The sequence below is a fragment of the Camelina sativa genome, chromosome 14, assembly GCF_030686135.1.
Source record: "Camelina sativa cultivar CO46 ecotype springtype chromosome 14, ASM3068613v1".
Lineage (NCBI taxonomy): Eukaryota > Viridiplantae > Streptophyta > Magnoliopsida > Brassicales > Brassicaceae > Camelina > Camelina sativa.
The window spans coordinates 28,498,707-28,523,469 of record NC_141893.1 but is presented as its reverse complement, the minus strand read 5'-3'; the positions used below and the strand labels follow the sequence as shown (position 1 = coordinate 28,523,469).

The following is a 24,763-nucleotide window of genomic DNA, read 5'->3' as shown; positions in this document are numbered from 1 at the left end:
CCAATGGGGAATCATATACTAGTTAACTAGTATACAAAAAAATAAAAACATAAATACGCTACAAGAAAAAAAAAAATGGGATGATGATTATTGATGAGTAGTCTAACATTGAGGCATTCATGTGGGCAAAAAACTCTTAAGACATATATATAGAATTGGATGGAAGTTACGAAATGGGAGAAATACATAGCTAAATCGTAATAATGGTTTGCTAATAATGGTTTGCAAAAAATAGATCATCAGAGAGGGAGAGATGTCACCCTTAAAAAGCTCTACAAGCCCATGTTTAGAAGACTAAAGGCTTTTCAATTATAAACATTTCTCTTCTAAGGTGGTTGCATCTAACCGTAACCTTTCGTTAATTAAAAATTAAGGAATAAGTCTGATACTAGATTATGACCCGCGGTATACTGCGAAGTAAGTTTTTTTTTTAAATATATTATTTTAATAATAATTTTACTAATATACTCTTTTGTTAATTTTAGTGATTTAATATATAAATTGTGGTATACCTCATAATAATTTTTGTTTACTACAATCTTAATTAAATCAGTTTGGTTCCGACGTATTTTATAGTGATGTTGTTAAAACATTAAAATGAGGATTTAACCCGTATTGAAATATCATATTACTGATAGTTTATTTTTTAGTATTATCAATTCAATCTTGTAATGTCATATAACCCGTCATGTAATATAACTCGTTTGTGTAATTTTGCAAATTTAATATATTTAAATATTTATAATTTTAAGCTTTTTATTAAGTTTAGATGTATCAGTTATAAATTATAAACTTCTTAAAATTTTATAATTTACTATATACAGTAAATTTACTATATATGTATGTTGAACACACATTTTTATATTAATTGATTAATATATGTTTGTTTAAAAAAATTCAAATCACAATATATGCAAGAAAAATACACCTTTTTATTAACTTTAAGTATTATATGATGATTCACTACATTTACATTTTAAAATCAAAAAGAGATGATAGGAGAATATTTTTTTTTTATTTGGAATAAATCTTTTAAATATCTATATTAATTATAGAACATTATATATATGAATATTTAAAATATTTTTATTGTGTTTGGTTATAAGGATAGTAGAGAAAGTTAACAAAACTTGTTTGGCTACGAATATAAGCATTAAATAGCATTCAATGTAAAAACTTTCCAAAAAACATTTTTGAGCAAAAACACTAGTATAGATATATAATAAAGCTAAGTGACGTACTGTATATGGCAAGCTTCTCAAATCCTTGTTTTTTTTCACCTAAGATTTCACCATCCAATTTTTCTAGTTATTATTGCTTGTGTATATATTACAGTAAAACTTCTATAAATTAATAATATTGGGACCATAAAATTATATTAATTTATAAAAGTTTTAATTTCTCGATAAATTAATAATTATTAATGTATAGAGAGATTTTCCTAATTTGGTAAAAAAAATTTAAAATAAGATTTAATCATTATAATTAATATTTTTATAAAATCAATTAAAATGAAAATAACAGTTATCATGTTTTGAAGATAGTACTCACAACTTTTTATATAATAAAAATATTAAAAATGAATTGTATCAAAAATTAATGTGTATATATATACATATATTTAGATAATTTTATATAATTATTAATTTATATATTACAGTAAAACTTCTATAAATTAATAATGTTGGGACCATGAAATTATATTAATTTATTAAAGTTTTAATTTCTCGATAAATTAATAATTATTAATGTATAGAGAGATTTTCCTAATTTGGTAAAAAAAAATAAAAATAAGATTTAATCATTATAATTAATATTTTTATAAAATCAGTTAAAATGAAAATAACAATTATCATGTTTTGAAGATAGTACTCACAGATTTTTATATAGTCAAAATATTAAAAATGAATTCTAATAAAAATTAACGTGTATATATATATACATATATTTAGATAATTTTATATAATTATTAATTTATATTATTGATGGGACCATATATTTACAAATGATTTTCAAAAAAATTATTATCTTATTATCTTATTATATTATCGAATTATGTCCAAAATTAAACTAGTCCCAACTCGGGACCGAATAAATTTATTAATTTATAGAAATTATTAATTTACAGAGTATTAATTTGTAGATGTTCTATTGTATTATGTATCCAAGAGTAAAGGTTTGCTTTGGCTACAAACCAGCTCCAAGTAGAAGAAAATTTACATTTCTTTGGGTTAAATTGTTGACTCTTTAAAAAAAAAAAGTGAGTGAATTTACCTTATTGTGGAAAAATCATATACATATACAGCAAAAACAAACCTTTACTCTTGGATAATGTAATTATTTTGTTTTAAGAAGAAAAAGAAAGAGGAAAAATACTTTTGTTCACCTCTAAGGTGAACTCCTTTTTTCACTTTCTCTTTTTCAACCAATCAGAATCTTATATATTATTTTATTTAGAAAATAAATTAAATTTAATTTAAAAACTAAACATATTAAAGAAATAAATTCTATATACTTTTAATTAAAGAAAGTTAAATATTGGTTTGATTTAAATTTTACAATTAAAACGAAATTATTTGTCGGTTTGATTTTACAAATAAGATGATTAGGGTTTAGATTTTATAATTGAAAACGAAATTATATGTCGGTTTGGGTTTACAAATGAAGTGGTTAGGGTTTAGATTTTATAATTAAAACGAAATTATGTGTCGGTTTGAGTTTAGAAATGAAGTGGTTAAAGTTTAGATTTTACAATTAAAACGAAATTATATGTCGATTTGGGTTAACAAATAAGATGGTTAGGATTTAAATTTTACAATAGGAACAAAATAATATGTCGGTTTGAGTTTACAAATGAGAGTTTTAGAGTTTAGATTTTACAATTAGAATGAAATTATATGTTGGTTTGGATTTACAAATGAGAAGGTCAGAGTTTAGATTTTATAATTAAAAAGAAATTATATGTTGGTTAGAGTTTATAAAAAACGGTTTAAATTTTTAATTTTGTAATAATATATATAGATTTTGTTTACTTATTTTATCCATTATTTTATAAAGAGGTAAATGAGTAGATTCTTAGATGAATAGAGTTGAACAAAGAGGTTGGAACCTAATAATTGTTCTTTTAAGAGTCAACAATTTATCCCAAAGATAAATTATCATTTTCTTCTACTTGGAGCCGGTTTGTAGTAAGCACTTTTTAAACCATGATATGATATGAATTACCTTCTTTGATCGATTGAAGAACACAGACAGATCTAGCGGCTGACATTAAAAACATAAATAAAAATCAACGGCTACGATTAGACACTTTCCAACCGAAGCAGCCAAAAAAAAAAAAAAAGAACCTACTGAGTGAGAGAGAGAAACTTGGACCTAAGAAAGACATTTTTTGGGAAGTAGTACGGTCTTCTCCTTCTCCATTCCCCTCTGGAAACCCTAAAAAGCGATGAAGCCTCCTCGTTAGTTTATTATTTTACGCGTCAGAACAGATTGTTTTTAATTTGAAGAAGAACCACCGCGACACCCCCCTTTGCTAGGGTTTATCTCTCTCCGATTTCTCTCTCTGGGTAAATGGCATCGTGAGTCTCCCCTTCTTCCTTCCTTCCTTCCTTCTTCTTCTTCTCTCTGTCTCAATACTGTTTTGCGTTTTTTTGATTTTAGGGTTTCGTGGAATTTGAAGAAGCTTCAATTAGGAGATTTGAATTTAGTGTTTTGGGGTTGGTTTAATTATTGTTCAATTAGTAATGGGTCTGATTCATTCTTCGTTGTATCCATCATTGATTCATTCTCTTTCTGAACAGGATCTTCGAAATCACTCTTGTTCTCATTTCAAAGATTAGATTTTTTTCTAGGATTCTGAATTTAATTAGGCCTTTGATCTTAGCTCTGTCCGGAAATTTTTTTTTTTGGCATTTAAGTAAGTCTAATTTGGTGTAGAATCTTATGCATTTCTGTTCTTTTGAGATATGTTTCTGCTTTGAGTGTTGAGCACCTCAATAAACTCTTGGATCTTTACCATTTTAGCAAAACATGTTTCTGATAAGTTTTCCTTATATTGCTTCTTTGTCTCACGCTCTACGTGACACTCCTTGGTTGGTATTCTGGTCATTTTAATCTTTGGTTGGCTTTGATATCTCTCTTGCAGATTTTCCCAGTAGACATTTAGTATTGATTTGCAGCCTAATTTAAGGGTGATAAATGAGTGGTTCGGGGAGAAAACGTGTTTCTAAGTGGGATACCAAGGAAGAAGATACTCAGCATCCTAGTGGGAATGATTACCCTGGGAAATCAGGTTTCCGTGACAATGATCCCAAGCACTCACGGTTCTATCCAGAGGGAAATGGTAGAAATGGAAGTAGGAGAGCTGGTCCGGATGATGATGATGATGATGATGAGCATCTGAAATCTAGACAACACTCAGGAGAAGCTTGGCCATCCAGAAGCAGAGTTTCACATGAAGATGGTGATGCCATGATGGGTTACTATGATGATCCTAGAAACTCTTCTGAACAAGATGAAAGCAGACAACAGTATTTCCGCCAATCAGCTTCCAAGGACCGGGCTAGAACCCGTAGGTCAGTTTCTGTTACAAATGTCTTAATGCTTTTGTTTCTCATTTAACAACATTGTAATTGCGTTTGATTGATTTTTGTTCGACTGCTGTGCTTTCTTCAGGAGTGGGAGTAGAAGTAACAGCAGGAGCAGGAGCCGAAGCCCATCGCAGAGAGTAAGGCGAGATGGAGGAGGATCCTATGACAGGCACAAGACGAGAGCACGGGTTTCCCCAAGGTCAGGGAGAGAATTTGATGGTAGACACAATAGAGCTGGTGACTATGATTGGGATGGTAGCAATAGAAAGACAAGGGATACCAAATATTATACCGAAGATGCCCGGGAACAACAGCCCATAAGGGTCGGTGGCAGGACTGACTATAGCTCTGATTTTCCGGAGGATAATACTAATTCAAGAAGAGAAACTTCAGATCCAATCTCGAGAAACTACAGAAATGAAGCAGGGAGAGACAGAGAAACACATAGAAGGGATGCTCCCGAGGGAGAATTCCACAGGAGCTCCAATGTTCCATGCAGATTTTTTGCTTCAGGTTCAGGGTATTGTCGCAATGGAAACAATTGTAGGTTTTCTCATCATGGTGCTCCTTCTGCAAGGGGAAGTCCTGAGAGAAAACCGCAAGACGAGATGTATAGTAGACATGACAACAATAATTATAGTGGCACAACAGAGAGGATGCGGAACAGTCATAGATGGAATGATGTTGAAAAATCAGATGCAAGAAAGTCCAATGAGGTTGAAATTTCTCGTGTCAGTAAAGGTATGTCTGACGCCAAGGGGAATAATAGCAGCTGGATTGATGATATGGAGATGTCTCCAGATTGGAATTACGGTGTTAAAACTGTAAAGAAACCTGTGAACGAAGAACATGGTAGCATATCCCAGAGCTCACAGTCACAAATCCTTAAAGATACTTTGGCACCTGCTTATGAGCATGCTGTTGCATCAATAGCTCAGCAAGATGGAAATCGAAGGACTGTTGGTATGTTTTCAACCGTGGGTGAAAAGACTGTAGCTTCTTCGCATCACAACAATTTCATTAACAACCTAGCTACCACAGCTCCTCCGGTCCAAGCATTTAGTCAGAACACTGAAAATCATATGGCAGTGCCTTACCAAAGCACACCGCTAGCTGTTGGAGGAAGCCAAGTGCTGCTACCTGCTGCTACAAATCTTCCCGGTGGCTTAAACTCGAGCAATCCTGAAAACGGAAATGCTCTAAACAATGTGAGTAGGGAAGAGCTCAATCATATTAGCAACATCTCAGCATCTCTAGCACAGTTTTTTGGTAATGGGCAGCCAATTCCAATCCCGAACCTTCACTCTACATTGAATCCCAAACTGGCTATGCAGGTGCCTGGAGTGTATGGAGTAAAGGAACAATCTTCACATACTCAAAGTGACTTCCCCAGTAATAATTCTATCCATACCGGAGGAGTTCCAGCGGTTCCTGCATTACAGATACACAACAGCGAGGCACAGCAAGTGCAGATTCCCGAAAATTTGGTCTCATTAGCTGTAAATCCAAAGCCTTTATCTGAGGAAAACCAGGACAAAAAGACAGATGAAGAAGCTAGTAAAAAGCCAGACGGAAAAAAGACGGGAGAAGAAGAAGACAACATCGAGGATGCTGAGAACGTAGTAGAGGAAGAAGAAGATGATGGGGCGGGCGATGAGAATACCAAGAAAGAAAAAGATCCCAAGGGAATGAGAGCGTTTAAATTTGCTCTGGTGGAGATTGTTAAGGAGCTTCTAAAACCTGCTTGGAAAGAAGGTGGGATGAACAAAAATGCTTATAAAAACATAGTCAAGAAGGTGGTTGACAAAGTTACAGGAGCAATTCAAAGCGGAAACATTCCTCAAACGCAAGAGAAGATCGACCATTATCTATCAGCGTCAAAACCAAAGCTTACCAAGCTTGTTCAGGTATGTTTGTTTGTTTTGTAAAGTTGCAGTTCATTTTGGAGGTTTCTTTAACCAATGCCTTGTTCTTCAACTTTCAGGCGTACGTTAGCAAAGTTAAGAAGAGCTAATTTAAATGGAACCTCCATTGTTTCTCTAAATACAAAAGCCACCATAGAAGCTAGAGCTGCTGAGACATGTTAAAAACCTTCTACTTCTCTTTTGAGGTAGGTGAAGAATCAAGCAAGCATGTTTTGCTTCCTGTCCTCTTCAGTTGTATGTAGATATTCCAATAGAGATTTTTGTCGAGGCAAAAAAAGAAAATTTGTTTTTTTGTTGAATTTTAATAAGTTAGCAGTCCAGACCAAAAAGGTTTCGTTTATCGGTTCTCTGTTGTCAGAATATAGAAAAAGGTTAGAGATCAAGTTAGATGATGGTGGACGATGATCAATCTCTTTCTTGACATGTTGATTTTTCATTATTATTTTTTTTTTTTTTTTTTTGTCTTGTAACTCTTTTTGTTCTTTACCAGATTCGGTCTTCTTAAATCTGAACTATTTGCTCCAACCTTATGCAACTTTCTTCTTGGGTTACCATACTTATTATAGATCTGAAATCTTTAATCAGTAGTAGTAGTACTTGACATAAAAAGTGAATGAATCTGAGTCCCATCAGTACAGTAATGGCATTAACTATATTAACTACCTAGCTTCTGTTTCTTTTTTCTTTATCTCTGTTTTTTTGTAACAGAACAGAACAACATAAGTACATTATCCTATTTTTAACGATAAATTAATCATTAAGTTGATGTTTCGCAATCATAAGTAAGCCGAAATCACAATGTTTCTTTAAATGGATACAACAGCAAAGACAAGGATCAATCACCAGAGCATTCTTAAATGACAAATTTCCATTTTTTTAAAAAAGAATTGGATCTGCTAAATTTACCAAATTGGCCTTTTCGCAATTTCCAAATCTTGAAGCATCCAATTAATTTGGTAATTACATTACTGAGCAGACATCGGAACCGGACAGTGTCCCTCTTTCCTCGCCGATCTCTCTCTCTCTCTCATTCTCTTCTTCTTCTTCTTCCCTCTGATCTCCGATCTCAAATCAAACCGCGTCTTGTTTTGAAGAACCTCCAAGTCTCTTCTCATCGTGCTCACATTGTAATCTTCTTTCGCGGTATTGATTTTGAATCATTGCTTCTTCTCTTCCGATTCGGTTCGTTATATTTTGTTTTTGTTTTGCGGATTTGAACGATACCCATTTAGTGATTCGATCTGTTTATCTCTGGGTTTGCGGCAAAATGATGTCTTTTCAACTGTTAGGTTACATCTAATAAGAGATTGGATCATCTCTGTGTTCGTCGACATTGATCTTCAAGTGTCTTGTTCTGCATGATGGGTTTGAAATTTGGATTGGATAAAAGTGGAAACAGAGAAGCTAGAGATAGATCTTTACATAGTAACTAGCTAGATAGATTCTTTCTTGTGGTTGTTTTTGAATGCCGAAGATGCGGTTTGAATCATTAAGGAAACAATGAGTAGTTTCACCAAGAGTACATCATTCAATAGAAGGGCGTTAAGTTCCTTAGCTATAGAAAGCCCTAGGAAATCTTCTTCAACTGCCTTCACTAGTCCCATTGGCTCAGCCTTCGCAAGCCCGAGAACACAGAACTTCGGAGGTAGTCCACGCCCGTCTACTAACCGGTTAAAAGAGATCTCCTACTTGTTTCAGGTGCTTATTATAGCCGGAACAATCGTTTCGTTTCTTGTCATCATCGCTGGGGGTTATTTGTATGTTGTTCCTAGCCTCGGTCAAACGTTCTTGGGTTATAATGGAGCATTGCTGCTTAACAGCTCTGTTACAGAGAATAAGGAATGTGACATATTTGATGGGAATTGGGTTGTGGATGAAAAGTATCCGTTGTATAATGCTTCAGAGTGTCCATTTCTAGAGAAAGGATTCAATTGCTTAGCGAATGGGCGTGAACACGATGAGTATTTGAAGTGGAGGTGGAAGCCTAAGCATTGTACTGTTCCGAGATTTGAAGTTCGTGATGTGTTGGAGAGGTTAAGAGGTAAAAGGATAGTTTTTGTGGGTGATTCGATGAGTAGAACGCAGTGGGAGTCTTTGATATGTATGTTAATGACTGGTTTGGAAGATAAAGGCAGTGTTTATGAAGTCAATGGGAACATTATTACGAAAAGGATACGGTTTCTAGGTGTGAGATTTGATACCTTTAATTTCACAGTTGAGTTCTACCGATCGGTTTTCTTGGTTCAGCCTGGGAAGCTGCGTTGGCACGCACCAAAACGTGTTAAGTCAACGTTAAAGTTAGACGTTTTAGATGTGATTAATCATGAATGGAGCTCAGCGGATTTTCTCATATTCAATACTGGTCAATGGTGGGTGCCTGGGAAGCTTTTCGAAATGTAAGCTTACTTTATAACTTTATAGAGTATACAATGTTTGCGAACAATATGCTTATATTTTGGCCTGTTTCTAATTGTGTTTTGGAACTTCAGTGGTTGTTATTTTCAGGTTGGAAACTCATTGAGGCTCGGAATGTCTATTCCTGCAGCGTATAGAGTAGCATTAGAGACATGGGCATCATGGATGAATACAATTGATCGAAACAAAACCCGTGTTTTGTTTCGTACATTTGAGCCATCGCACTGGAGGTTTAAACCAAATTTTTTTAGTAGCTTTACCCGTTCTTCTTTTGGCTTTTCCTTAGATGGTGCTAATTTAAGCTTTTTTTGCTGTTGTGTTGTTTAGTGATCATAGATCATGCAATGTGACTAAGTATCCAGCACCAGACACTAAGGGGAGAGACAGAAGCATATTCACTGAAATGATCAAAGAAGTAGTTAAGAACATGACAATTCCGGTATCAGTATTGGATGTAACTTCAATGTCAGCATTTAGAAGGGATGGTCATGTCGGCTTATGGAGCGATAATCCATTGGTACCTGATTGTAGTCATTGGTGTCTACCTGGAGTACCTGATATTTGGAATGAAATATTGCTCTTCTTCCTCTTTAGACAACAAGTAAAAAACTTTCTTTCTCTGTCTATTTTTTCAAAGAAAATAGTATCAGCATCGTCCCTCTTATGTCTGGAAATACTTACTTGATTTGCAGGTTCAGTAAAATGGATAATTGCAAGTTTGTTGCAACATAGAAAAAGATTAACAGGACCCTCGAGGACTGTATCTCTCGGAGCCAATTGCTCATGTTTCTTCTGGGAGCTAAAGACAGATAAAGGGGTCTCAAATTTTGGTGAAAGTTACAAAAGATTCTTAATTCATTCTTTTATTGGTTATTCTACGTTCTTCTTTTATTGTATTATCGATTCAAAGAGAGTAAGAGGATATTGTTCAAAGCTGAAACAGCTTTGTTCCACAAACTGTGTTGGTATAATATGATTTGATTACTACTTAGCATTGTAATGTCTCTTTCATGGTTATTTCCGATCTAATCACTCTTTTGGTATAAAACTCTTTTCGTAAAATTGGAGAAAAATTGCAAATATTTTACAAATACAGAAGGGGGAAAACTCTAATAATGACAGCATAACAAGGTCGAGTTTTTGGGTATGCAAGAAAGAAAAAAAGTAAGAAAGAAACTACTTGTCTCCACCACCGAACATTCCCATCATGTCCTTGCCGGAACCCATCTGCTTCATGAGACTCTGAAGACCGCCCATGCCGCCAATCTGCTTGAGCATCTGAGGCGGTAGGACCTTGCTCATGTGTTGAGCGTTCATGTTTCTCGAGAGTGCACTCATGTCTCCACTCTTTGGGATCTTGATCCCTTTCATCTTGCCCCATATCTTTGCTAGTCTCTTGTACTCTTCCAACATCTCCATCACTTCTCTTACTAGCCTCCCTGACCCTCTTGCTATCCGCATCATCCGTGACTCGTTAAACACTTTTGGGTTTGAGCTGTCCAATTCTGCACAAACACAAACCCAACCATCACTTTCTTACTACTTCCTACAGAGAAACTTTATCCAAATAAGATATATATATTGTTCTCACCTTCATTTGTCATAGAATCCATCATTGTCATGTATCGTTTTATCTTCGCCTGGCTTTCTTTCTCATGTCCTTTCGGCATCATTTCAGCACTCATTCCAGGAAGCATGGAGAAAACCTACACACAAACACACACCAACATCACAAACATCGTTTTAATATATAGCACCTCGTACGAATTCAGCTTAAGTTATATTTGACAAGAGATTCTGACCTCTTTGAGTGGGCCCATGTTCAGTATGTTCTGGAACTGGTCGTACATAATTCTCAGTGTAAAGTTACCCTGAGAGAGCTTTTCCAGAAGTTCAGGCTGTTGATCTTTAGGTACCACCTCTTGTAGCTTATCCACGAATCCAGACCAATCACCCATTCCTGTTGTACATATAACATATCAAGATTCTGAGTCAACAACCCATTTGGAGGGAGCCTTGATTACTCCTACCAGTACTACTAATCTTCAATCAATGCCATGGAAGTTACCTAAGAGACGGCTGACAAATGGCTTGACATCAAACACTTCAAACTCATCCATATGCTCTCCTGTTCCGATGAATATCACAGGACTTTTCGTAGCTGCAACACTAACAAGATGAAAATGGATCACATTTACTTGTCCAACTTGGTAACCCGCAAATTTTTCATACTGACATTTCGAGTACATAGACAACTCAGTAGCTATATAATACTTACGCGCTAAGAGCTCCACCACCCTTGGCATGGCCGTCCATCTTAGTAATAATTACAGCTCCAACAGCAACACTTTGCTTAAATGCTTGAGCTTGATCAAATGCAGCTTGACCAATACTGCTATCCATAACAAAAATAACAAGATCTGGTTTCTGTAAAGTGAAAAGACCATGATCAGTGCCTGCAGCATCAACAAGGAACAAACAGAATACTTCAAAAAAACAGAGCATACCGTTGCTTCAGCAACTTGACGCATCTCTTCAAAGAGGGAAGCTTCTTGTTTATGGCGACCACTGGTGTCAACAATAATAAGATCACAGCTTTCTTTCTTGAACCTGTCAACTCCCTCAACAGCAATTTTCACTGGATCGGATTCCGTGTAGCTGCAAAGAAACATAACTCGGCCTTAGCAATGCTGCTACTACAGTAGTTCTTTTTTCAATCCCCTAAGTAAGTTTCAGTGAACTAAATCCAAAACTATAGGTCGAGTAACATAAGGCCTCAGAAGATCGATTTAGCATACTATTGTAATCTTTGAAAAAGATATGAGATCGTTTAATAGAATGGCACTGAGTAATGAAGTAATGAACGCAAGAAAAAAACAGACAAAAGAGCTTAAAGAAACTCCTGAAGGTAAGTAGCGCGCAGAGAGCTCGAGAAGTATGACGCAACCATGAACCAACAGGATGATTTGATGATCGAAAAAGAAACATCTTAAGTAGTACTAGTCCTTTTCAGAGCAGATTTTTGCAGCTACTGACCTAAACCAAACCCATTCCATAAATTTTGAACCTTGCATCTACCCTTTCAAAGAAAAATCATCCTTTGTACAAAGACACTCCTATATGGGAGCTAATAGTATCTTTTGCCAATACTAATAGTAAGATATAAATCTTCATAGATAGGGAACACCGTAAAGGGGTTGACTTGATTGAGTGAGTACCTTCCGTAAAATGGGATCTTAGCCTTAGTGGCATTCTGTTTCAGCTGATCGAAAGCACCAGCCCTGAAAGTATCCGCACACACTAGAGCTGGTTTGTAACCTTTCTTCTGATGATAATAAGCATACTTGGTACAAGTTGTCGTCTTTCCAGCACCTAAACCACAAATCACAAAAAAAAAAAGTTGGGATTACATTAGAAACAAACACACCTGACTTTGGACCCAAACCAAAGAAAAAACATCTTACAGGACCTCACCTTGTAATCCGACAAACATAACTACACTAGGTTTGGCCTTTTTAGGAGCAAATGCAGGCTTTCCTGGATCCAACATCTTACATAGCTCACTGAAGATAGCCTGAGACAAAACATTACAAAAATCATGACCAATTGAAATCACAATTGAATCAAATTCCAAAGAAGAAAAAATGAAACCTGCTCAATGATCCGGCGCTTGTTGTGGCCAGCTGCTAGATCTTCGAGATTAACGATCTTCTTGATATTGGTCTGCATCTCTTTCACAAGGGGAAACGAGACATCGGACTGAAGCAGAGCACGAGTGATCTCGTTCAAACATTCATTCAGAGCCTTCTCATCGATAATTGTCACATTGCTCATCTGCTGTATCGCGCGGGTGATCCGCCCGCCTAGCTCCGCCAACACCATCTTCGCTGCTTTGCGAATTCAAACAAAGATCGAAGCAATTTAAAAAAAAAAAAAAAAAACTTTATCGAAGGATAAGAATCAGATTTGGGAATTAGGGTTTTGATCAGAGATATCCTTTGGTCGCGATTGAGATAGAGGAAGAAGTTGAAATTTTTGGATTCAAGGATCTTAATTTCTAATTCCTAAATTCCTTAAACCGGTCCGGTTTGGAAGAGAAGCAAATCAAAACTTATGGGCCCTACGTAGCTCAACAGGCCCAATGGGTATAGGTTTATCTACAATGTGTTTGACACACACACAAAAAAAAGGTTTATCTACAATGTTCCACTATCCACGTCGCAGAACATGCACCATTGCGATTTGCGAATGCGAGTGATTGTTTGAGTGCCAATTTTTAAAGGTTGGCCTAGGACGACGGGCTAATATTTTGAATAAATAATTGATATTTGTTGTTTCTTATATAATATTAAAGTGTTTATATATTTTATTGTATTTTGCAAATATTTACAGTATTAGTTATTAAATAAATATGTGTTGAATTTGAAACAATTGTAAGTTTATATTTTATTAAAAATAACTGAATAGTTAATTCCTTAAATTTTAATATATATTATTTAATTTTGGTTTTTAAGTTATTTTAGTTTATTGTTGCTAGTAGTACATGAATTTCTTTTTGAAAATATTACCTAACATTTTGTATAACTCGAAAAAAAAAATCATGCAACAAATCACCAAATCTACAATTACATGTAACTTTCCTTAAAAACTGCATTTGGATATTTCGACAAAAAGTATTTAAACCTAAAAATAACACTTAACTTTTAATATTAAAAGTTTTTATTGTTGTTATTTGTCTTGTCTTTAATTTATTATCGTTATTACATAAATGTGTTTTTAACCAATCTTATTTATTATTTAGTCAAAATGACAAAAAAAAAAATCATAAGATATTAAGATCACCGAATCTACTATCTTATTACTTTTCAAAATATTGTATTTGGATGTTTCGACATAAGAAAATTAAACCTAAAAAGAAACACTTGTCCTTTCATATTATGGATTTTTACATTGTCGACCTATCTTTTGTTTATTGTCATTATTACATGAATGCATTTTTGAAAATATTATCTATCATTTGGTTAATGTGACAAAAAAAATCATGAGACATAAGATCACAAAATCTATGATCATATGTAACTTTGCATTTGGATATTTGAAAAAGAATTTTAAATCTAAAAGGGAACACTTGCCCTTCAATATTAAGAAGTTTTGCATTGTAGTTATTTGACATCTTTATTTTCTTTTTGATTCTATATGAATAAGTTTTTTGATAATACTCCCTTTGTTTCATCAAGAATGACATTCTTAGATATTTTTATTTGTTGTACGAAGAATGTCATTCTATATTTTCAACAAAAAATTTACACCTAGTTTCCTATTTAACTCTTAACTCAAAGCTCATTTTTATTAAATTTCAATTATCAATCATTTATTTCTTAATTTGGATGAAATGTGTGAGAATGACACTCGTTTAAAGGAAATCGTATATTTACTTTACCTTAATCATAAGATCTCCAGCGGTGGGTGCTGATACGTAAGCCAATGAGGCGTTGAAATTCTTCTTCATCCAGAAGACTATCAAAGGATTTCTCCAAATTTAGTTTCACATTATGTACCCCCAGATACTCTTGTGCACAAGAGAAGCAAAACATCAACAACTTTCTTGATAGCAGAGGAGTCCCCCAGAATCTCAGATGCCGATAATACAATCAAACGATATTCGATATACTGAGAACTTCCGACGGATATAGTGACACGATACTTCTTTTTTAGTTCTCGAATGGTCTCTCAAAATTGAAGATCCGCACACGGTGTTTGATTGTAAAAGACCATTTCAATTTTCATCTGTTTACACTCCCATTTTTGTCGCAAGACATGGTGCTTATTTTTGCATTCTTCCACGGGTCGCACCAGCTTAGGGCATGTCTTTCTAAAATCTGAATCTTCTCCAGAATTGTCATCTATGAGACACTCAATTGCTTCCTTATTCCATTTCTAGCAAGATTTACGGATAAAAGAAATCAGAAACCTTAATTTCTAAGGATGAAACTAGATACTTGATGAGGAAAGATTAAGACCTATGCAAAATGGTATACATATATCCTACTATATTAATTGAGAAGTACAAAAATAAATCTAACCTTTAAAATATAAAAAATTACATCAAAATGCCATTAGAAATAGTTAAGAAAATGATAGAATCGGTAAAAAAGATAATTAGTCATCTAACTAAACAGATTAATGTTACATGGGTATTCAAAAAAAATCACTTCCGTTAAACAAGTTAGATTTTGTAATGATATAACCGAATATTATCCCCTTAACAGAAAAGAAAACAAATTATAATATCAGTTCAGCTAGAGAAAGTAAAAAAATATCACGTTGATCCCCCTTATCGTATCATACATATTTACCAAATGTTTATTTATCCCATAGACAGAAAATAATATCCTCTATATTTTTCGAAAAAATCCTTCACCAATAATAAAATTATACTAATAATCTCTTTTTACATGTTACATCTTTTTACGTATTTCAGAATCATCACAAGGATTGAGTGATATTAACAAAAATTTAAACAATTTTAATGCTAATGTTTTATTGACAAAAGTTTTCCATTAAAATATCTCTCTTGACAGTCACGCCAACTACATACAAATAATGTCATTAATATAATGGTAATTTTAAAGCTACCCAAACACAACAACAAATTTTTAATTCAAAACAACATTATCTAAATTCTGTAAAAAACATTTTAAAAATATAAAAATTATTATATAAGCAAACATAATTTATAATCTCAAACTATTAAAAATAAAATAATAACAAAATATATTACAAATTTACATCAAATGAAAATTCAACCTACGATAGACCGTGGGTCAGTACCTAGTTAGTTATTAAAAACTCTTATATGCTATTAGTTATTAAAAAAAAATGTGTTGAAATATTTAATTCAAAAGCGAGTAAATAAATATGTAGTTATTAATTTTAATGTTCCTTCTGGTCAGCTCCTCCTTTTAAGTTAGACATATACATATTAGTTATTAAATAAATATGTGTTGAATTTGAAACAATTGTAAGTTTATATTTTATTATAAATAACTGAATAGTTAATTCCTTAAATTTTAATATATATTATTTTATTTTGGTTCTTAAGTTATTCTTTCGGATTAAATGATTAGAATATCGATAAATATTTAGATATTTATTATTATCATATTGATTGTTAATGGTAGAAATAATAAATATTAGGATATCGATGAATGACTATATATATAAAAAACTACCATAATTCATGAAGATCCGAATCATTAAATCGGGTTATATATCAATTTTGACCCGACTTGTAAAAATGGCAAATGTTAAGATATATATTATGTATACAATTCTCATGCATTTTCCATAAGTGAAAGCCATTTTTGAGAAACAGTATTAGCCAATGTGATCGAAGAAGGTTGGGTCCTCGAGAATCTCTTTAGCGATTTCTACATATTTAAAGCTTTCACCTACACAAAAAAAAAAAAGGGTTTCCAACAAAAAAAAAAAAGAGGTAATTCTCAGTTTCAGTAGGTTTGGTTTATTGTTCCTTTTCAGAGCAGATTTCATGTAATTTTGCTAATTAATTATTTGATTTTCGATGCCATTCTCAGTTTCATGTATTTTAAACGTATTAAGTTAGTTTTGCTTTTCAGAGCAGATTTCATGTGTTTTTGTTGTATCGTCATTTTTAAGTTAATGTGTTTGTTAACAATATTATTTACCACTTGGTCAACGCTAAAAAAATCATGCGACATATATAAGATCACTGAATCTACGATCATATTCATATGTAACATTCTGTAAAAATTGCATTTAGATATTTCAATAAGAATTTGAAGTCTAAAGATGGACACTTGCACTTTAATATTAAAAATATATATATTCGCTATTTGGCATGTTTTTAGTTTATTGTTACTAGTGTTTGGGCAAAAATAATTGATTCGTTTAAAGACTATGGAACAAGAAATAGATGTTGAATAATCGTTTTAATTGATCAAAGTATTAAGCTCAAATACAAGAATTTAAGACACAACAAGTCAATTTAGGAACCCTAGCTGTGCTTTGGAATTGAGTCGTGTGGCTATGTTTTAGGTCTCTTATTCTGGCTTCGATTTTTCTCCCCTATCATGTCAAAATCGCTCCTTATTTATAGGAAAGTCCCTTTACCCTAATACTCATGGGATTTGGGTTTGAGTAACCATCTTTTCATGAGATAAGGTCGTTCTGAATATTCTCTCCACGATATTGAGTCAAATAGTCTCTTGATAATGTCGTAGCAAATCTGAGTCGGTCACAAAGTCCAATTACAGCCCGTATTGACTCGTTAATTATTGTGTCGGCCCGTATCGGCTTGAGGGACATCCCGACAATTATATACCTGCTAATCCGATGTCCGCCAAAAGCAACCAAAACATTCCTTGGTGTGATCAGTCTCATCCGTGTCGTTACGGTCCATATTGACTTGATGCTTACTGTTACGGTCGGTATTAACTCAATGTTCACCGTTACAGCCGGTATTGACTCAATGTTCTAGAGAATGCATAATTCTCTATTCTTTATTGAATATATCATAAATATAATAAAATATATCTATTATAATTTATATGATTAAAATTATGCCTAACAGCTAGTACATGAATTTCTTTTTGAAAATATTATCTAACATTTTGTCTAACTCGAAAAAAAAATCATGCAACAAATCACAAAATCTACAATTACATGTAACTTTCCGTAAAAATTGCATTTGGATATTTCGACAAAAAATATTTAAACCTAAAAAGAACACTTAACTTTTAATATTAAATTTTTTTTATTGTCGTTATTTGCCTTGTCTTTAGTTTATTGTCGTTATTACATGAAGGTGTTTTTAACAATCTTATTTATTATTTGGTCAACGCGACAAAAAAAAAATCATAAAACATTAAGATCACTGAATCTACTATCTTATTACTTTTCGAAATATTGTATTTGGATGTTTAGACATAAGAAAATTAAACCTAAAAGAAAACACTTGCCCTTTAATAATATGAATTTTTACATTGTCGACCTGTCTTTATTTTATTGTCGTTATTACATGAATGCATTTTTGAAAATATTATCTATCATTTGGTTAATGCGACAAAAAAATCATGAGACATAAGATCACAAAATCTATGATCATATGTAACTTTGTATTTGGATATTTGAAAAAGAATTTTAAATCTAAAAGGGAACACTTGCCCTTCAATATTAAGAAGTTTTACATTGTAGTTATTTGACATCTTTATTTTATTTTTGATTATATATGAATAAGCTTTTTGATAATACTCCCTTTGTTTCATCAAGAATGACATTCTTAGATATTTTTATTTGTTGTACAAAGAATTTCATTCTATATTTGCAACAAAAAATTTACACCTAGTTTCCTATTTTACTCTTAACTCAAAGCTCATTTTTATTAAATTTCAATGATCAATCATTTATTTTTTAATTTGGATGAAATGTGTGAGAATGACACTCATTGTAAAATTAAGAGAGTATTATTTATCTTTTTGGTAGAGGTGACAAAAGATTCATATGACAATTAAGATTATCGAATTCACGATAGTATGTAACTTAAAAGAAATACAAAACAAATAAAATTAAATATTGAAAAGCATTATAATAGAAAATGTGTAAATTACAAAAAAAAAATTGTTTTAACTCATAAAAACAAAAAACAATGCTTTAATATTCAACGCTAAATAGTGTTCAACGTTAATTTGTTTTGAAATAATGAATAAACCTTATTGGATACTTGAAAAAAAATAGATCACTAGTAGATGAATATAATTACAATGTATCTAGTAAATCAGCATGTGTCACTTTGTTTGTGGTTAAAAATATGTGTCACTTCAATTTTGAAAGCTTTATGAATTTAGACTTTGATTATTCAATATTTCAATTCATTGAGAAAAATATATACTTTACAAAGTTCCAAAAATTAGATGAGTACAGAGTGATATATATAAGGAATTAGATAACATGTGTCACTCCAATTTAGAAATATTGATTAGTTTATTTAATGAATATATCTGTCATAAAAAAAATTAGATACAAAGAATATATATCAGTTTCTTCACAAAAAGAAAATGGAGGAAAAATGTCACAATGTATATATTAATAATGTAGTATATATTATCACAATATTTTTTAAAAAAGATGATTGCACTTATTTTATAAAAATTGACTCTACATTTTTAAAATTGTATAGTTAATAAGACAAAGTACTTATGCATTTGTCTATAAAAGTAAATATATATAGATGGTTAATTTATCATTTAGCTAGCTATTTTCAATATATTTGTATATTACGTACTTAGTAGTTTTAATTCTATAGAAAGAAATAATAATAACATGTTGACACTTTTTGACACATGCCACAATCTGATAAATTATACTAACAAATTTTATCATCTTAAGCAATTTTAGTATTTTTTTATAACATAGCAAATAGGCAAATACTAATACATTAGTCAAATGAATCAACAATTTATATAAAACAGAAATATATGACCATACATCCTCTCTGTCAATTCACCCATTCGAAGTAACCACGTGGATCATATTTCATGTAACGTCATATATAGTTACGTTTTTTTAACCTAATGTGTTTCAAAATTGTGGTGATCTGTATATGCTAACCCCAAGACTTGTTGATGTGCACCACTTAACTAAAATAGCTCCAAAATAGCAAACAAAATCTTGCCCTCTTAAATACCATTCACCATTGGCTAACAGATGGTGAAAAGATGTAAAGATGTCTTAATTTTATCGTTTTGATGTTTGAAAATATCTACACACATATATCCATTTCCAAAACTAACATTTTTTCACTGATACATATCCCCATTTCCTGATACTCTTGTATAAATAATATCAAACCACCATCGAATGAAGAACTCACAGTAATCACAAATTAAACACAAGAAAGAGAATCTTTCAAACAATATGGAAACCGTCGTGGTGATTGTTGGAGCTGGACCAGCCGGTTTAGCCACATCGGTTTGTCTAAACCAACACTCAGTCCCAAACGTGATTCTCGAGAAAGAAGACATCTATGCATCGCTTTGGAAGAAACGAGCCTACGATCGTCTCAAACTTCACTTAGCCAAAGAGTTTTGCGAGCTGCCTTTCATGCCACACGGCCGCGATGTTCCAACCTTTATGCCCAAAGATCTTTTCGTCAACTACCTTGACGCTTATGTTGCCCGGTTCGATATAAAGCCTAGGTACAACCGTACCGTGAAACTCTCAACGTTCGATGAGTCCAACAACAAGTGGAGGGTCGAGGCGGAAAACACGGTGACCGGAGAGACCGAGGTGTATTGGTCGGAGTTTCTGGTGGTTGCGACCGGGGAGAACGGAGATGGGAATATTCCCATGGTGAATGGGATTGACACTTTCCCCGGCGAGATTGTGCATTCGAGTGGGTACAAGTCCGGTCGTGACTTCAATGGCAAAAATGTTCTTGTGGTCGGTGGTGGAAACTCCGGTATGGAGATTAGTTTTGATCTTTGCAACTTCGGAGCAAATACGACCATACTCATTAGAACTCCGGTAAGTAATTAATGTTGGTTTTGTCTTTAAATTATCTATTTGTAACGCTTGAAAGTTAAAGATTGTCATGCATGTGTGGTTGTTGTCAATTCATGAACAAAAACTTGTTATGATTATTGAGATCTAAAATTATCATACGAGAATTTGATAGTGGCTTGGCTTGTACAATAAGAATTGTTTCATTTAAGAAAAAAAGAATTTGTATTAAGTTACGATATGATTTGTGCATTTGAGCATTAAATATATGTATGTGTATGTATAACATTAGGGTTTCACTCTTAAAATCTTTGCAGAGACACGTGGTGACTAAAGAAGTGATACACTTGGGGATGTCATTTCTGAAGTATGTTCCGGTGACAATGGTCGACACAATGGTGACGACTATATCGAATCTTGCGTACGGAGATCTCTCCAAGTACGGACTCTTCCAACCAAAACAAGGTCCTTTCGCAACTAAACTCTTTACCGGAAAAGCTCCTGTTATTGATGTCGGAACTGTCCAAAAGATCCGCGATGGCGAGATTAAGGTACCTATACCCTTTTTGTCCATTAAATTTCATCTTTCACCTTTATTGATATCTTACTTATAATATATTTTAATGCATAGAAAGTATCAGTTTTTTGTTTGTCCAAAAAAAAAGTATCAGTTTTTTTTTTGTCCAAAGAAAATGTCAGTTCTATTTTTCATTTTTGGTCAAACAGTGTCAGTCTTTAAAAATTTGGTTGTATATGAAAACAGTTTTTAGAAGGAAAGAAAAGGCTAATTTGTATACAATTTCCAAACGACACAAAAACAAAAAAAAACCCTCAATTTTAGGTGTTCAGAAACCTCACTTTTCAAACCATGGCAATTTTATTTTGTACAATTCTAATTTATTTTCATATCAGAAAACTGAAAGCATTTTTTTCAGGCCAAATCTGGTTACTTTTATATCCTACTGATTTCACACAAATTAATAATGATAAAATCTCATAGAATTTATTATTGTACTCCATCTTCCATAGTTCAAAGCTTCTTGATTACTAAACTTTTAATGATATATATGTGGTAAATTTGATTAAATGGAAACATTATTAACTAACTAATAATGCAATTTTATTAGGTTATCAATGGTGGGATTGGAAGCATCAAAGACAAGACCTTAACGTTCGAAAATGGACATGAACAAGATTTTGATGCAATTGTGTTTGCGACTGGTTACAAAAGCTCGGTCTGCAATTGGTTAGAGGTAATATAATTTATAACATAAGTACCCCAAAATCATCTAGTTAAAACAAAATAAACCCGGTTCAATAAATATGACAATGATGTGTGTTCTTGTGAAATAATACACAGGACTATGAGTACGTGATGAAGAAGGATGGATTCCCTAAAGCACCCATGCCGAAGCATTGGAAAGGAGAGAAGAATCTTTACTGTGCTGGATTTTCAAGAAAAGGAATTGCCGGAGCCGCCGAGGATGCTGTGTCCGTGGCCGACGACATCAGCTCGGTCTTGGCTACCATCAAAAACTGAAGCTGTATTGGATAACAAGGCAAAATAGTAAGACTTGATAAGAAAAACAAAAAAAAAACAGAAATAATTAAGAAGCACTAGATATTCACCAGCGGTGTATCGCGGACCTAAATTTGTTTAAAATAAATACAAAATGTATTTTGTTTGGTAGATTAACTATGTATATGTAACTAATTTTTGTATTTTGTAAATGTACAGTATTTTGCATTAACATATTATGTAGTGTCCAACTTCTATGTTTTATGTGTATACCGTGTCGAGAAGTGTTTTTTTTTTTTTTTTTCACTATAGAGATAGTAGTATTTTAATTATATTGTAGTTTTTCAATAAAATCAGTACAATATAAATGGCTTTCTATTTTTGTTAGTTTAATATATAAATAATCTAACACTTTAGTATATATATAGTTTATGTGTGCAATGATAATAAAAGTAAGTTAGTTTTTTATATGAATTATACTAATTGTTTACTTTTATAAACTTTAAATAATTGATTAAAAATATGTGTATATAATATGTTGTCTAGAGCATCTCTCATTTTTGGTAAGTATAAAACCTATTCATCATTTTTTAAAAGTGTATTTTGTATAAAGTTCATTTATAGAGTTATTATTTTACCGATTCTTAAGCAGAACCATAAAAAAATTTTGGGACCAAGAAAATATATTGATTTATCAAGATTTAATTTTTATTAATTTATCACTAATTTTTAACTTTAATTTATATACATAGTTTAAAATATAGAGTAAATTCTTATATAAAGTATAATATTCATCATTTTCATAAAATTGCTGGGAAAATTTGTCAATTGTTATCACACAATTTATTATTAATTTCAAAATCATATATTACCAAAGGAAGATTATAATGGAGAAACCAATTTGGTGGTTACTTAAAAAAGGAAAAATGTCACCAAAAAAGTACATAAAGGTTATTTACCCAAAAAAAAAAAACTAAAACCGACACATTATCTCTTCCTTTCTTCTTCTCTAATTCTTCTTAATCTCATTGATTCGATATGTCTCTTACTGATTCTTCTATCCTTTCGTCTTCTTCTTATCCTTATATGCCTGTGACCCACGAAGAAACCGGTGTTCACGCAGTCACTAAGGCAAGCAGTCTCATACGTTTGAAAACGACCAAAAAACTTTTCTCAGGGCCATTATATAGAAAACCAAGATCTGCCCCATCACATATGGTCTCACTCCCTATTAGGAAAAATGCGATCCATTAAATACAAAGACAGAGAAATAATGGTTAGATATTTGTGTTTCTATATTACTTGAGATTGAAAATGATATATATGTAAACGCAAACTGACCAACTAAATGAAACTTTCATTATGAAAGTTATGAAGACAAATTACCCAGCATCTCTCTACTTTATGTATGAATCGTAAATTCATAGTATGAGCATTAGAAGTTAATGGCTCTGTTTAAGATCCTCAATCTCTCCAAAATCAAATGGAAAGATGCCAATGCTAAAATATGGATAAACTTACCACATGAGCACCAATTAACAGATTTCCAGATTTTATTCTGTTTATCTGAAACACATGCTGGCCATAGCAATAGATGATATTGAAAGCCCTCACTAACGACACAACATACTATCGCAAGTGAGAAGAAAGATAAACTTACATCGCATCAGCTGAGACATTAAAGGCTAATATAGATTTGTTTTTTTATAGGCTTTGACTCTTTTCGTTTCCATGATTTCGTATCACATGTTGTAATACTTCCATCACGTTCTACAAAAAGAAAAAAAAATCCTTGTTAGCCGTGGCAGTGAAAATAAAAAGAATTTAGAATTTGCAGTGCTAGAATATAATTTTACCAATGTTTGCAGCAATGCAAAGAGCTCATTGCCTGCACTGGCTTCAGAAAATCTACAGGAGGCAAACATCTCGTCCTGCATTTCAGTATATAAACTCATTGGATCCAATACAACAATGTTGGAAGTTTGTATATAAACTAAGAAAACCCAACTAACCTCCTCTTTAGATAGATTGGCAGCAGTAGTAGAAGCATTCAGCCCCAAACCTGATAAAGTGTAAAATGAAATATATTCACAGTCAGGATATCTGTTTAGAATCATTGTTTTGAAGAAGATCCCTCTCTCATCAAGAGAATAAACCTGTTCCCAGATAGCAAAATATATCATCACTTGATAGGGAGAAAGCAGACTTGAGAGTTGGGCTTTGACTGATGAATGTGTCTGACACTCATTAAGCAATGTTTAATGAGTAGTGGAAATGTCACTGATGGGGCTAGCCAACCAAACTGATTAATGAGTAGTGGAAATCGAAAAAGATAACTCACCTGCAACTGTTTGGCAATGTGCAAATAATACCACCTTCTCCTATGGTTGGCTTGAAACTCAAAAATGAGATTAAGAAGACAAATTTGGTTGTGAAAATTGTCCATCCTTCAAAACCATCTTGGATCTACAATAAAAGAATTAGAAGAAACATTTGAGAAGCCTAACCAATATCAGAAATGCTTCATCTGATCTAATCATCATAACAAAAAACATGTTAAGATAAATGATCATAAACTAATGTTTCTTACAAAAATTAACAAAAATTACAGATTCAACCTTTTCACAAATACATATCAACATCAAATCTAGAATGTAAACTGATAACATAGGCTTTGTCAAATTTAAGGCTGCCAAATCCAACAACAGATACCCAATTAGAAATACAATTTTTTTTTAAAATGAAATATATGCTCTTCTAAATTCAAAGTGATT

General features: G+C 32.6%; 4 protein-coding genes and 1 long non-coding RNA gene across 14 annotated transcripts; 3 read left to right on the top strand and 2 right to left on the bottom strand.

Moving 5' to 3' along the window:
- Positions 1 to 3,232: 3,232 nt before the first annotated feature.
- On the top strand, positions 3,233 to 7,042 carry LOC104742428 (zinc finger CCCH domain-containing protein 38). 8 transcript variants are annotated; one of them, XM_087484000.1, is made up of 6 exons: positions 3,365 to 3,569; positions 3,664 to 3,719; positions 4,148 to 4,577; positions 4,678 to 5,800; positions 5,927 to 6,499; positions 6,577 to 7,042. In XM_087484000.1, exons 3-6 carry the CDS (start codon positions 4,201 to 4,203, stop codon positions 6,604 to 6,606), a joined length of 2,103 nt encoding a protein of 700 aa, XP_087340126.1. In that variant the 5' UTR covers positions 3,365 to 3,569; positions 3,664 to 3,719; positions 4,148 to 4,200; the 3' UTR covers positions 6,607 to 7,042. The 8 variants fall into 8 exon arrangements, with proteins under 8 accessions (XP_010461740.1, XP_010461741.1, XP_087340123.1 ...); XM_087483999.1 differs by having other exon boundaries at positions 3,380 to 3,581; XM_010463439.3 differs by having other exon boundaries at positions 3,357 to 3,581; positions 4,678 to 6,499.
- Positions 7,043 to 7,354: 312 nt separating this feature from the next.
- LOC104742427 (protein trichome berefringence-like 7) lies at positions 7,355 to 9,926 on the top strand. Of its 2 annotated transcripts, XM_010463436.2 has the most exons (5): positions 7,359 to 7,660; positions 7,807 to 8,913; positions 9,007 to 9,162; positions 9,260 to 9,533; positions 9,625 to 9,926. In XM_010463436.2, the coding sequence occupies exons 2-5, from the start codon at positions 8,018 to 8,020 to the stop codon at positions 9,631 to 9,633; spliced, it is 1,335 nt and encodes a 444-aa protein (XP_010461738.1). In that variant the 5' UTR covers positions 7,359 to 7,660; positions 7,807 to 8,017; the 3' UTR covers positions 9,634 to 9,926. The 2 variants fall into 2 exon arrangements, with proteins under 2 accessions (XP_010461734.1, XP_010461738.1); XM_010463432.2 differs by having other exon boundaries at positions 7,355 to 8,913.
- A 41-nt stretch (positions 9,927 to 9,967) lies between these two features.
- On the bottom strand, positions 9,968 to 13,017 carry LOC109124594 (signal recognition particle subunit SRP54 3). Its single transcript, XM_010463431.3, has 9 exons — positions 12,584 to 13,017; positions 12,407 to 12,506; positions 12,151 to 12,304; positions 11,440 to 11,590; positions 11,211 to 11,359; positions 11,001 to 11,101; positions 10,735 to 10,892; positions 10,524 to 10,638; positions 9,968 to 10,437 (listed from the first exon to the last, which is right to left on the bottom strand). Exons 1-9 carry the CDS (start codon positions 12,812 to 12,814, stop codon positions 10,109 to 10,111), a joined length of 1,488 nt encoding a protein of 495 aa, XP_010461733.2. The 5' UTR covers positions 12,815 to 13,017; the 3' UTR covers positions 9,968 to 10,108.
- Positions 13,018 to 19,680: 6,663 nt separating this feature from the next.
- On the top strand, positions 19,681 to 22,160 carry LOC104742424 (putative indole-3-pyruvate monooxygenase YUCCA10). Its single transcript, XM_010463430.3, has 4 exons — positions 19,681 to 20,494; positions 20,788 to 21,021; positions 21,598 to 21,723; positions 21,831 to 22,160. The coding sequence occupies exons 1-4, from the start codon at positions 19,886 to 19,888 to the stop codon at positions 22,008 to 22,010; spliced, it is 1,149 nt and encodes a 382-aa protein (XP_010461732.2). The 5' UTR covers positions 19,681 to 19,885; the 3' UTR covers positions 22,011 to 22,160.
- A 652-nt stretch (positions 22,161 to 22,812) lies between these two features.
- On the bottom strand, positions 22,813 to 24,468 carry LOC104742423 (uncharacterized). 2 transcript variants are annotated; one of them, XR_760529.3, is made up of 6 exons: positions 24,331 to 24,468; positions 24,146 to 24,226; positions 24,002 to 24,051; positions 23,846 to 23,920; positions 23,650 to 23,759; positions 22,813 to 23,217 (listed from the first exon to the last, which is right to left on the bottom strand). It is a non-coding gene; the product is annotated as an uncharacterized LOC104742423 (long non-coding RNA). The 2 variants fall into 2 exon arrangements; XR_015579651.1 differs by lacking the exon at positions 24,331 to 24,468 and having other exon boundaries at positions 24,146 to 24,243.
- Positions 24,469 to 24,763: the final 295 nt, after the last annotated feature.